Raw genomic sequence first — 15,116 nt, 5'->3', positions numbered from 1 at the left:
ATAAGGTGGTCGCCTACTCCATATACAGAGTTTGTCCACCCCCTGTAGCTACACCTTAGCACCATTATGGTGTCTGAGGTGGCTTTTTAAACCAGACAATGTTCTGAAAAAGCACCCACATAAATTGCACCTCTGATTTGGACCACCAAGACCTGCAGATAAGTTCTGATCTTTGTGGATCTTAAGATGTCTTTTGAGGCCTCCGTTGGATTTGCAAACCTACTGGCATATACTGCATTCAAGAGTTAGAGGTAATTGTTGGAGAATTTCTACAACTTCACCAGCCCTACTTTCTGGCTTCCTAATTCCTCCGATTGTAATCCTATGGACTATTTGTGAGGTGTGGTTGAGAAAGACACTAACTGCTCTACCTGCAACATCAAGGCCAAACTGATGGCCAAGATGAAGGAAGTGTTTGAAGATCTTCCCACAGACATAGTGAGGAACACATTTGCTAGTTTTGGGAGCTGTCTTGAGGCTGTGGTTGAAGCTGAGGGCAGCTAATTTCAGTAAACTGTTATTTCCCAGCCATAATCTACATGATGTGTGTGTGTGTGTGTGTATGTATACACACACACACACACACACACACACACACACACACACACACACACACACATATATATATATATATATATATATATATATATATATAAGAAGCTTACTTTCAAACCCAATAAAAGTGCATATTTGGTCAATTTCATAATAACCATTAAAACACAATCTACAAGCTGCTGGCTTTGCACACATGAAATTTTGTTCAGCCAAACTGGGATAGATGCCATATAGAGAGTAGGCGAATCTTAGTCTTCCAATCAAAATCAAATATATTCAAGTTGTTTTAAACAATTACTCAGAAGTCATTCTGATGCACATATCCGGTTTTGAGTGATGGCACCTGTACCAGTGGAGCGCTAAGAGCACTGTTCGAGCGTGATTGTTGCCAGAGCAGCTGTCTGGCTTCTGTACCGGTGGCACGTAAATAGCACCATTTGAGCGTGATCGTTACCAGCATTACCTTCCTGGCACTTGTGCCGGTAGCACGTGAAAAGACATTCGAGTGAGATTGTTGCCAGTGCCGTTGGACTGGCTCCTGTGCAGGTGGCACATAAACTACACCATTTTGAGTGTGGCCGATGCCAGTACCGCCTGACTGGCCTTCGTGTCAGTGGCACGTAAAAGCACCCACTACACTCTCGGAGTGGTTGGCGTTAGGAAGGGCATCCAGCTGTAGAAACTTTGCCAGATCAGATTGGAGCCTGGTGTAGCCATCTGGTTCCCCAGTCCTCAGTCAAATCATCCAACCCATGCTAGCATGGAAAGCGGACATTAAATGATGATGATGATGATGAAAGTAAGCTCTCCATATATCTGTAGAAAAAGAGAGGGGGTGCTTTTTCAACTGCAAGACTGCCACTTCCATATGGGCCTGTACAGCCACAGCAAATGCGGCACTATCATCAGCAGCCGACAAAATTCTCCAGGTGCAGATCCATGGTCTTTTGAAACTGATGGCTGCCTATCTATGTAGACAGACTGATGCAGCAAGCAGGGTATAGGGCAGCAACCTAGCTACAATCTCAACATTTCTCTCCAGTCTGATGAGGCAAACTATCCAGATATAATTATCAAGGCCTGGAATGAAAATGTCTGTACTCTAATAGACAAATACTGTAAATATAATTGTAGTGTATCCTGTAGGTGTGATGTTATGAATGGCACTGTTTCCTATTGCTGTGATTATAGAAATGTAGTGCGTGTTATTTACTTCTGGTGAAACCATTATAATGTGGACCTATGACTAAAGGGTTCTAGCTATGATCATTCCACTTTTATTCAGGATTAATATAACTCGTATTACATTATTCAATATATGCTTTCATTTTTAGATAAGATTTGGCTGGAATTTCTAGCAGTTTGAATGACTTTTTATAAGAATTTACTAAAATTTTATATTTGTTAATCATTTAATCAGAAAAGATGATGTCTGTCTACCTTTCCTTTCTTGATTATATTAATTTTAATTGTCATAATTATGTTTCATAAATTTGTATAGAAGAATTCTGCTTGAATTCTTGAGAAAAGAACACAACACTCAACTGTGCATCTTCACCAAGAATACTGGAACCCTTCACGCTGCTCTCCAACCACCATCAGCATTGTATACAAAATCATTATTCTTTCTTAAAAGACAGCAACACTGGATTATCACACCAAATAATATTGGTAAGTAGATCCTGTTATATTGTTACTGTTGAGGAAATGTTACTGGACTGATGTGAGGTTTGATAACAACAATTTCTTACATTGGCACAACAACATCAAGAATTTGTGCAAAAAGCATGGCTGTGTGGATGCATTAGCTTGGCTGCATGGTGAGACGTTTGCCTCCCAACCACACAATCCTAGGTTCAGTCCCACTGAATGGTTCTTTGGGCAAATGTTTTCTGCTATTGCTCCAAACTGACCAAAGCCGTATGAGAGGATTTGATAAAGAGAAATTGAAAGAAGCATGTCTTTTCTCTCTCTCTCTCTCTGTCTCTCTCTCTCTGTCTCTCTCTCTCTCTCTATCTCTCTCTCTCCCTCCACTGCTTAACAACCAGCAGTTCAACAAAAAACACTGATAGAGTAAGTACTAACCTTAAAAAATAAGTCCTCGGGTCAATTTGTTTGACTAAAACCTTCAAGATGGCACACCAGTTTGGCTGCAGTCCAACGACTGAAACAAGTAAAAAATAAAAATTCAACTTGATTCCAGTATATTTTTTGTACTTTGGATTTTTTAATATAATTCCATTCGCATCAAGGATGTTTTATAAGTTAATTAATCAACTGATAATTTATTTCATTGATCTCACTCCTGTCATCTGGGGGTGGAAAGGCAGAGTTGACCTCAACAAGATTTGAACTCAGAACATTAAGTGCTGTAAATATTGAGTCATCCCATAAATAACGTGTTTTTTTTCAATTGCATGAACTAAAAGTCGGAGAGGTGTGGGATAAACTACCTGCATCAACTTGCTATAAAAGCAGGTAGTAATTTTAACTTGTTCTTATACTTAGTACAAGTTTTAAAGAGTGCAGTTCGATTTTAATATTTTTTCAAAGCTTTAATGGAAGTGACAAAGGAACATATTCAGCATATTTTGCTTTAGGAGTTCAAAAAAGGCAACAGTGCAATGGAAATTGTGAGGAACATTAATATAGTATATGGAGATCGGACAATAAGCGTAAGCCAGTGTCAACGGTGGTTCCAGAAATTCTGAGTCAAAAACTACAGCTTAGAGGATGAGCCTTGTACTGGAAGATCTGTAGAGCTTGATGAGGACATGTTGCAAACCCTGGTGGAACAAAATCCCATAACTGTTGAGGAACAAGCAGAGGAGCTTGGATTTGGCCATTCAACTATTCATCAACATTGGAAAAGTCAGCAAATTGGGTCAATGGGTTCCTCACAAACTTTCCAGGTCTATTCACGCACAGAGAGTGAATGTGTGCTCTTCTTTGCTGTCATGTCTCATGAAAAATGTCAAGTGCTGAAGACAGTGGATAGGGAAAGGAGAAACACTGGCACCCCAGGCTAAGAAGGTCTTCACCCACGTAAGGTGTTATCTGTTTGGTGGGATATGAATGGTTTAGTCCACTTTGAACTTTTAAAGCCAAACCAAGCAATAACAAAGAAGATCTACTTCGAGCAGCTTAAATGGCTTAAGTCAGTGGTAGAAGAAAAAACTACCATCTTTGGTTTCAAGACGAAAGGTGTTCTTCCATCAAAATAATGCTTGGTGACATACAGCGAGGATGACTTTCCAAAGGCTGGAGTAGTTTTAATGGGAAATGATGCCCCACCCACCATATTTGCTGGACATTGCATCATCTGATTATCATTTATTCTGCAGTCTTCAAGATCATTTGGACAGAAAAATATGAATTCTGTAGATGAGGTCAGAAGAGTACTGGAGGAGTACTTTTCATCATAGACAAATGAATTTTGGAAGAAGGGCCTTGCAAGTCTACCAGATAGATGGAAGAGCATTGAAGAAAATGAAGGAGAGTATACATTAGATTAAAAAAGAACTTTATCTTAATTTTGAAAAATAAAAGAAATATTAAAAAACCGCATTATTTATATGGAAGGTCCCAATAAATACTGTAAGCATTTGATTTTATCAACCCCTTACTCGTCAACTTGGTACTCATTTATCAACCTTATTTTTTAAAAAACTGGCACTCCATTGGTTGTGACAGTGAGGATTCCAGTTGATCTGATAAATGGAACAGCCTGCTTGTGAAATTAATGTACAAGTGGTTGAGCACTCCACAGACAGGCATACCCTTAATGTAATTCTCAGGAAGATTCAGTGTGACACAGAATTCAAAGACTGGCCCTTTGAATTACAGGTACTAATCATTTTTGCCAGCTGAGTGGATTGCAGCAGTGTGAAAGGCATGCATTTTCACTATCAACCTTGTTCTCACTTATCAATCCCACATTTATTTATCATGCCAATACTCACATATAAACCTCTTACTCATTTCTCACCTCACTACTCATCATTCTTATATTCATTCATCACTCTCACATTCATTTATCAACCCTACATTCATTTACCATATCTGTTCACATTCATTCACCAACCTCATGCTCATTTGCCAACATCATACTTATTTACAAATCTCATACTCTGTATGAATAAGTACTCATTTACCAATCTCAACACCCATTTATCAAATCTATCCTCTTTTATTCGCATATCCTCTTCAGTCTATACTCATTTATCAACCCCATTCACATTCATCAGCCCTTAGTCATTACACTGAGTAACACGATTTTTTGTCCTTGGGTAGCAACAGTTACTTCCTATTTGCTTAACTCAAGAAAACATGAAAAATCGTTAATATTTCTTTTAAGTTTTGCTTTTGTCACATTAATTCAAACTCCAGGGGATCCCTCTCATTACATGGCTATGATGCTCCCCCACTACTCCTGCTCATGATCAGAGATGCATGTATTGTCAGCCACTAAGTGGTTAAGGTCAAGCAACTGACAAGCAAATCTGTAGTATTGAGCAGAATATTTGCTATAATATTTCTGCTTCAGCAACTCATCACTGAATCAGTCTGAAATGTAATTGAAGATAGGTAAGTTTCAAAACATTGATGTTCAGGTAACAAAAGCAAAATCTGAAAGGAATAGTAGACATTTCCTTTGATTTCTAGATAGAAACAAATAGGAAATAACACTTACTGACCAAAGACAAGAACAAAAAAAAGAAAAAAAGCATAAACACTTTGCTACAAAGTGCTATTAACACCATACTCATATATAAACTTTCTACTCATTTATCAACGTAACAAAGTTGATGAAAAATCATGTTGACCATCAGAGAATTTGCTTTCAGATTATAAAGAAGCATAATTATATGCTACAATGTATTTTGTGTATCATCCTATCGTTTCTGAAACTCCATCACTGCTACTGCAAGAAAAGAATAAATGTTTTCCTCTGCTAACTATGCATTGTACCACACAACATGTGAAATACTTCATATTGTGCATGTGAAATTGAATATGTAAACTTGCATCATAATGTAAAGTAGCATGACTCTGATCCTGTTAATCCTTGTCAGTAAATGGCTTATCTTAATTTTGATTAACTTTGAGCTCAAGCATAATCATATGCTTGATCAAAGGAATATTGGGATTAGGTAAGCAAGATATTCTAATACGAACTGAAATTAGGATCATTTAGTTGTTAATCATGAATCCCCTTTAATCCTTTAGCATTCAGATTATTCTGCGAAATGTGATGCTTATTTCAACATATTGTTTTAAATTGATCATGCACAGATGTAGGAGTGGCCGTGTGGTAAGTAGCTTGCTTACCAGCCACATGGTTCCGGGTTCAGTCCCACTGCGTGGCACTTTGGGCAAGTGTCTTCTACTATAGCCTCGGGCCAACCAAAGCCTTGTGAGTGGATTTGGTAAATGGAAACTGAAAGAAGCTCGTCGTATATATATATATATATACATGTGTGTGTGTGTGTGTGTTTTTGTCCCCCTAACATTGCTTGACAACCGATGCTGGTGTGTTTACATCTCCATAACTTAGCGGTTCGGCAAAAGAGACTGATAGAATAAGTACTAGGCTTAAAAAAGTACTGGGATTGATTAGTTCAACTAAGTCCTGGGGTAGATTTACTCAACTAAAGGCGGTGCTCCAGCATGGCCGCAGTCAAATGACTGAAACAAGTAAAAGAATAAAAGAATATCATAGGCACAGGCTTTCCTGCCATATGGTTCTAGGTTCACTCCCAATGCATGGTACCTTGAGCAAGTGTCTTCTACTATAGCCTCGGGTCGACCAAAGCCTTGTGAGTGGATTTGGTAGATGGAAACTGAGAGAAACCTGTCATATATAGGTGTATATATCTATATCTGTATATATATATATATATATATATCAACATGTGTGTATCTATGTTTGTCCCCCACCACCACTTGACAATTAGTGTTTGTGTGTTTACATCCATATAATTTAGCAGTTCAACAAAGAGACTGATAGAATAAGTACTAGGCTTAAAAAAGTACTGGGATTGATTAGTTCAACTAAAATTCCCCAAGGCAGTGCTTCAGCATGGCCACAGCTTAATGAGTGAAGCAAATAAAAGATAAGTGATAAAAGATATAGCTTGTGGCTTCAAGATTTCAATGATGTGATTGTTTATTTTTACAATGACATTGTAGGACAGGTGAGAGATGTTGGATCTGGCCAGTTTGAACATAATAGAGGCAGAATATTTTGGCTGGATATCATCAGATTAAAATATTCACAAACTTTTATGCACATAAAATAAAGTTACAAGAATGGTACATAGTCAGATTCGAGGGCAGCAGTAGCAGAAATGGAGTAGGGGATGATGCTGGGGAGAGGGTCATATTGCTACTAAGAACAATCACACACACACATACACACACATGTACACACACACATGTAAATACAGACGCATATGCATATAAGGATACACATCACAGTAGAACAGAATGGAATATGCAGAGCAAGAGCACACACAAAGATGGAAAGTGTTGCTGAGGAGGTCACAGATGTGTGACAAAAGATTTCCGGACAATGAACATGTCAGAATAAGAACAGTAATAAATGAGTGAAGAATGAATATATTAGTGCGTGTGTTTATTTGGCAAAATAAATAAATAAATAAATAAATAAATGGCCATCCCAAAGTACAACAATATCCGATACTACTTTGGGAGTTATTTCTAAACATATTTCATAATAATAATAATTCACAATTAGAATTTCTGACATAGGTACAAGGACACATGTTTATGGGGAGTGGGTAGTTGATTAAACCAACTCTCGTAGTTGATTGGTGCTTTATTTTATTGACTCTAGAAGGATGAGAGGCAAAGATGACCTTGACAAGATTTGAACTCAGAATGTAAAAAAAAAAATATATAATTTAAGGCTTTAATAAATTTATAATGTTTGAGAATCTTGAAAAATATTATTTGTTATTTTGTTATATGTATAGAAATGATGGTGCATGACCACAGATTACAGACTGAAGTATGGGTTCAAATCCCACCTCTGCCAATCAATTTCTATCTTATAGGTGCAGGCATAGCTGTGTGGTTAAGTTCATTTTGCAACCATGTGATTTTTGGTTCAATCCCACTGTCTTCTTGCAACCTTGACCCAATCTATGCCATTGGAGTGAATTTGATAGATGGAAACTGTGTGGAAAACAGCTGAATCTATATCTGTGTATGTGTCTGTGTACATATGTATATGTATGTGTATGGGTGTGTCTGTGTATGTGTTCTTCCTCCACTGCTTGACAACAGGTATTGGTAATTGATTTTGTATTCTTGTAATTGAACTAGTATTCTTTGTTATGAAATGTACTTTGACTTCATATCTCAATTTTACATTTAGTTTTGTACATTCTGATAACATTTTAATTGAATAACAAACCAAATTTGTTTAGCAGTATACTATACATCTATTATAATACAGAAACTCCAGCCTCAATGAAACATTCCTTACATAGTCATCTTTGTATCATGCTTAACTCTTTCTCTCTTGAATGTAATGTTTATTTATTCACATTGTTTGAATTAATCATGCATTAACTCACAGCTTTGAGATTTTGATGGTGTGATTGTTTATTTTTAGAATGACATTGTTGGATGGGTGTAGGAGGCTGGATCTGGCTAGTTTGAACATTTGGGGTTGAATATGACCAGTTTAAATGCTAAAGGGTTAAAGTAGACATTGTTGGAGGACATCTAAAATGCAATATTCATATTGAAAAAGCATCTCTTATAGACATATAGTATTTTAGAAAACAGAAATGTGTCAGTAGCAAAAATTGTCCAGCAGTGTTTTTTGTGTTTTTTTAACACAATATGTGTACAGGAGATGCTTACTTGAGAAAAATAACACAGTTTAAAAGGGTTCCAATGATGTATCTGCTTTAAGTATGATTTACCAATTATTATTTTGAACTAATATTTCTTCTGTCATTAATAACATATTTCTTAGATATTTTAAAACAATATATATATTTTTCACAGATGATGAAATCCTGTATTTTGAATGTCTTCCTATTCCAATGGAGCACCTATATTTGGAAATCAAAGAAATATTTCTACCTTTCATCTGCAATAATATAGTTCTTTCAAAGACAACAAACCATGAAAGCAACAAAATACTCAATGTTCTGCACAGTTTATTCTATTCTGTTGAAGTTGCAGACAAAATGGCTAAAGTAAATATATTTTAAAATGGTTGGTACTAGGGGAAGGAAGTTTTGTTGTGTTGGCACTGTATCCAGATTTCAGTTATTGCAATTACTATTTAACTCTGATTCTAGAAACATTTATTGTTTTGAATCATTTTAACCTTTTAGCATTCAGATTATTCTGTCAGATGTAATGCTTATTTCTTTTACTTTTTTTTTACTTGCTTCTGTCATTTAACTGTGGCCATGCTGCAGCACTGCTATGAAAGGTTTTAATCAAACAAATTGACCCTGGGACTTATTTTTTTTTTTAAGCTTGATACTTATTCTATTGGTCTATTTTGCTGAACTGCTAAGTTACAGGGATGTAAGCACACCAACACTAGCTGTCAAGTTGTCAAGCAGGGGTGAGGGACACCACACACACACACACACACGCACACACACACATACACGCACACACACACACACACGCACACACACACACACACACACGATGGGTTTCTTTCAGTTTTCATCTATCAAATCCACTCATCAGGCTTTGGTCAACTTGGGGCTATAGTAGAAGACACTTGCCCAAGGTGCCACACAGTGGGACTGAACCTAGAAACATGTGGTTGGGAAGCAAACTTCTTACCACATGACCGTGCCTGCACCTATTTACATTTATTTGCACCTTTTAAAAAATTAATTGTGCATTATCTCATAGCTACAAGATTTTAATGATGTGACTGTTTATTATTAGAATGACATTGGGGGTAGGTGCAAAGAGCTAGTTCCAGGCATTTTGACCATAAAAGAAGTAGAACATTTGGACTGGAATGTGAACAGGTTAAGCCATTTTCAATATACTTGGAAAAGTTTGACTGACAAAATTCTCATCTAACTTCCTCTAAAAGAATTCAGTCTCCATAAGAAAACTAAAACACATTTCACTCTATCGTACCAAACATATTCCGACAAAATAATTATTTTAACAACCAAATATGTCATAGGGTGATGACAGAATACATGTAGTAATCAGACTTGTGAAACTCAGGGGAAAAAAAATAGATGTATTTTAGAGTTACTGGTTCAAACTAAGTTACAAGTTAAAATTAATGGCTATGATGGAATTCTTGTTGTACTAATACATATATTTAATTGGATTATTGTAAAATATTGGAATCAAACAATTTAGCTGAGAAAGACTATTGGAGAAAAGTTGTTATCCAGAAAAATATTTATGTATTAGTATAATTTTGAAAACTACAAGAGTTGATAAATATGTTTCTACACAAGTACAGGTGACTTTTGTTAAAAATGAAGACTAGAATATATTTTAGTATTCTTTCATTGTATTTCTGGTTCAATCATAAGAATATGACCCTTATGGAATATCTGTGTTCAAGGATAGTACTTTATTTATGATTTATTTTATTGACATGGTCAGCTTGAGAAGGAATTGAACTCTGAATGTAAAGGTATGTGACCAAATACATTATAGCATTTGGTCTCAGACATGATAATGTCTCTTACATTGTGCATATATAAAGGAAAGTAATTCAGTTCTGTCACTGTGATAAAATCAATGATAAACAGTTTGATAAAACTTGAAACTCATAAACCTGTAAAGCTGGTTTATCATTTATTAAAAAACAAAATAGTTTCTTTTCTGGGAATTAATTTTTGAAATTTTTATTCTTCTCAAATGTCATATTTGCTGGTGATCTGCACATGTAAATGCGGTTATTTCACTTCACTGTCATGACAGATGTACTTGAGACAATTATGATCACCATATTGCACAGGCATAGCTGTGTAGTTATGAAGTTAGTTTCATAACTACATGATTTTGAGTTCAATTCCATGCAATGGAATTGAGCTCAAGACAATGCTTAGGTAAGCATTGTCTTCCACAAGTCTGTTGACCAAATCATGGTGACAGAAACTGTGTGGAATCCTTCTGGGAGTCAGATTATTCTTGATCTTGGGTGGTTGACTTAATCCACCACTCAGTTTAAGCCTTTTGGTATCAAACCACCTGATATTGCCCTTGCTTCTATGATACAAATTTTCTAATTGAAAGTGGATCTAAGTTTAAACTTTTTGCCAAAATTCCTTGCCAATTTATGTTCCAAACACCAACTTAATATTGGCAAAGTCATTTTCATGAATTCTTCATATTTTTTAAAACAGTTGAAATAAAGGTAGAATATTTCAACAGAAATATGGTAACAAAATGTTTAACACCACCACCCTGTCCTAGCGTGCCCTTAACTGGGTACTCTTTATTGCAAGCATTTAGTCAAGGTCTCCAATCAGAGTAGACTTCTCACCAATCTCTTAGGCACTGCAAGCATTCAAAAAGGCATAAGTGGCATCCTTCTTCTAAAAAGTTATTAAAAAGTTATATTTCACTTCTCTTTTATAGCTGATCTGAAGTAGCTATGTAAACAAAATCCAATTTTTTTTTTATAACTGACGAAGAATGTAATGTCACATATTTTTGAGGAGAATCACTATTTGTGATTTACTTAGGTTTGGAACTTTTCTGCTGCTTTTATGGTACCCCACGACTCTCCATTGCCATCTAATTCCATTATTATGGATTTGAACTGGGAAGCTTGAGTGATAGTAACTCTTTCATTAGCTGATAACACAACCATGGATGCCCCCCACCCATGGATGCCATTCCTATGGATGAGTTGCAGTTACTTTCTTGGTGGAACTTGATAATCTAGGATTCCTCAGCTCAACATCAATGTAAGAAGCAATGTTGGCTCATTTGAGCTTTTATGCTACCTATTCACAATTCACCATGCTGTAGGCCCATGACTTCACCTTATCCTGGTAGGGTGCCTGAATAGGTACTATGCCTTGCCAAAGTGAAGCCCATAACTATGTAGAGCATGATTGTCACTCTGTGAAGTATTTGCATTATACCTGCATATTCTATATTTTGGAACTAATATATTCTATAATTGTCTCAGGATTTGTAATATTATAGATGAAAGCACTGTCGTAATCCTTCATTCATCAAATGAAGTTTGTAAGACCAAAGGCCATACATACACTCAGGGCTGGATTAAGAGCCATAGAGGTCCTAAGCACTTAAAATAGATTTTGCTGCTCCCTTATGTAATTCAAAATATAAATAATAATAAACTATAAGAATTTTTCAAAATGAAACAAAAACAACAGAAATATGAAAATTAATGTTTTAGTTTCACACTATGAACACTTTGAAATTAGATTTCCAATCATATAAAACCACATCGAATATTACTTTGGCAAGTTTAAGGGAATTTTTATGCTGTAAACCATTTACCATTTCTGTGGTTTCCCCCCTTCCCTTGATGCTCTAAGCACATGCTTATTTTGCTTAATGGTTAACCCAGTGCTGCGCGCACACACACACACACACACATATTGACAAATAAAGACTTTTAAAGTTGTACCAGATTATAATAAGCATTTAGATTGATATGACTGATATCAGTTAGAGAATAAAAGAATATATACATGTTTGTGTATTGATTAGCAATACATGTTTGTGTGTTGAAATTGATTAGAGAAGATATCAATGAAAACTGAGGTATTTATTTTGATTGATATCTCTAATTTTAGGGAGAAATAGTGTTGGTTCAGCCATTGACAGAGCTCTTGGATCCTGCAGTTATAAACTCACAAAGATATCCAGCAATGAAATATCTCTTGGAGTCAACACTAATTTCTTGGATTTCAGAAACTAAGGTAAATGAAGATATCATATTTTTGCAGCACCTGCTAGAAAATCATCATCATCATCCTTATCATCATCATCATCATCATCATCATCATCATCATCATCATCATCAACAACAACAACATTTAACGTCTGTTTTCCCTGTTACCGTGGGTTAGACAACTTGACAAAAACTGGCAAGGTCAGAGGCTGGAGGCCCTTCCTAATGCCAACCATTTTATAGAACATGTTGGGAACTTTTTTATGTGGCACCATCACCAGTGCTTTTTACATGGCACGAAGTTCAGTTGCAAGGAATATGGATGCTATTTAGGAATTTAATATGGGGATACATCCATACTGAAGCTGATAAATGCCCTGAAGGCATATTCTTACAATTTCTTAAGTCTACACTTATATGTCTCATTTTGCTGCCTTTTCAAAAGCAATTGTGTGTTGTGTGTGTGTGTGTGTGTGTGTGTGTGTGTGTGTGTGTGTGTGTGTACACATTATAGGGGCAGATTTCCAAACCATGTCGGCTTGGGCTTAGTCCCACTGCAAAACATCTTGGGAGTTTGTCTTCTACTATATACCGGACTGACTAAAGCCTGTCGTATGTGTGTGTGTGCATGTACCTTTGTCTGGCATCATGTGTTGATAATATATGAGCATCAGCTTCATACAAGTGATGTTCTTTGTTTCCAGTCTTTCCTCAGAAATATTGGTTTCAAATTTTGGCAGGAGGCCAGCAAGTTCAGGGGAGAGGGTAAGTTGATTACATTGACCCCCAGCGTTCAACTGGTATTTATTTCATTGACTACAAAAAGATCAAAGGCAAAGTCAACCTTGGTGGAATTTGAAGTCAGAATGAAGAGACAGAGGAAATGCTGTGATGCATTTTGCTCATCATGCTAACGATTCTGTCAGCTGACAGCCTTTCTAATGGAAAATATTACCTTGATTGGAAACAGATGATGAGGATTGATAGCAGAAAAGGTATCCAACCATAGAACATCTGCCTCAGTGAATTCTGTCTGACCCGTGTAAACATGGAAAAGTTAAACTGATTATGATGAAGCTGATGATGCTGATATATGTCAAAGGGTAAAGACCCCTTTTGGTCATGAATGACCATGGGATTGCACCGTGAAAGTTCCCCTCCCAGGCACAAGTCTGAGCAAGGTTGTTTATGGAAGACCAGCAGTCACTCATGCATACCAGCCTCCCCTCTCCATGCTACCAATGTTATCCAAGGGACGGGCGAAGGGCGATACAGCTTGGCACCAGTGACTTGGCAACTCATTTCTACAGCTGAGTGAACTTGAGCAATGTGAAATAAAATGTCTTGTTCAGGAACACAACACAGCCCAGTCCAGGAATCAAACTCACTATCTCATGATTGTGAGTCTGATGCTCTTACCACTGAGCTATGTGCCTTCACTGATATTTGTAATTAAATATTTAATTTTTTTTTTTATATATGTAAATAAATATAATTCTTGTTGTGGCAGTTACAGATATAAAGATGGATTTCTATTTTTTTTTTTTAGTGATATTAATTCAATAACCTTGTCAGAGGGATATTCTAGCTTCTATGACAATTTTCCTGTTCTGTGGTGGTAGACTCCTCATCTGGGATGCCACATGCTACGACACCTCCAGTGGCAACTTGGTGTTTTCAGCTACCAACTCAGGCTCTGCTGCTTGTCAGGCTAAGAAAAGCAAACTGTCAAAGTATCAGTCACTCTCTGACAGGTTTATGGTCAAGCATGTGGCAGTTGAGTCTTCCAGTGTTTTAGGACCCTGGACTGTATCTCTGTTCACCACTATTGTGGTGGAGATGGCTATCTGCAAGTGTGAGCCATGTGCGTCAGAGTGGCTGTTCCAGTGCATCTCCATTGCCATCCTCCCGGGCAATGCTTCTTCTATTTTGTCTGCTGGGACCATGAGGCAATCTGAATTACAGGAAATTATATGTTCTACTCCTTCCTTAATGGAGTCTCAGCATTTTAGCTGCTATTTCTGAACTTCGGTATGTGGTGAAGCAACTGTTTGCTGATCCCTTAATTATGTTTATAAATGTTCTACTCCTTAATGTAAACTTACTCCATATAAATTTCACTTTCCTAACCCTTTTCCCATGGCAGATATGCATCTGTTTGCATATAAATGTGTTTGGATGTGTTTTCTATCTTCTGAGCTCATCTCTCCAAGAGAATTGGTTATATTTCTATAACAATCGTTGAAGCATTACTGTCATTTTAAAAAATTTAGAATTATTTTAGTTTGTTCAAACTGTTGATTAGTTTACATGACAAAGTGTCATAGCATTTTTGTTTAGTTATTTTCAGACAAGATAAATCCTCTAACACAAAACTTAATTTTTAAAAGTTAAATTATTTCTTTTATCTTTTACTTTTTTCAGTCATTAGACTGTGGCCATGCTGGGATTCTGTCATGAAGGATTTTAGTTGAATGAATCAAACCCAGTACTTATTTTTTTAAAGCCTGGTACTTATTCTATCAGTCATTTTGCCAAACTGCTGAGTTACAGGATGTAAATACACCATTGTCAGTTCTCAAGTGGTGGCAAGGAACAAACACAGACACAAAGACACAAGCATATATATATATATATATATATA

General features: G+C 36.4%; 1 protein-coding gene across 1 annotated transcript in view; it reads left to right on the top strand.

Moving 5' to 3' along the window:
* Positions 1–15,116, top strand: part of LOC128249716 (uncharacterized) — a 113,915-nt gene that overhangs the window by 16,194 nt on the left and 82,605 nt on the right. The window contains exons 3-5 of the mRNA XM_052974148.1: positions 2,057–2,226; positions 8,599–8,792; positions 12,375–12,500. Coding sequence (XP_052830108.1) covers positions 2,057–2,226; positions 8,599–8,792; positions 12,375–12,500 — 490 coding nt within the window. The remainder of the gene's footprint in view (positions 1–2,056; positions 2,227–8,598; positions 8,793–12,374; positions 12,501–15,116) is intronic.

Source organism: Octopus bimaculoides, chromosome 17 (genome assembly GCF_001194135.2).
Source record: "Octopus bimaculoides isolate UCB-OBI-ISO-001 chromosome 17, ASM119413v2, whole genome shotgun sequence".
Taxonomy (NCBI): Eukaryota; Metazoa; Mollusca; class Cephalopoda; order Octopoda; family Octopodidae; genus Octopus; species Octopus bimaculoides.
The sequence above is the reverse complement of the archived record's forward strand: the minus strand, read 5'-3'. Positions and strand labels throughout refer to the sequence as shown.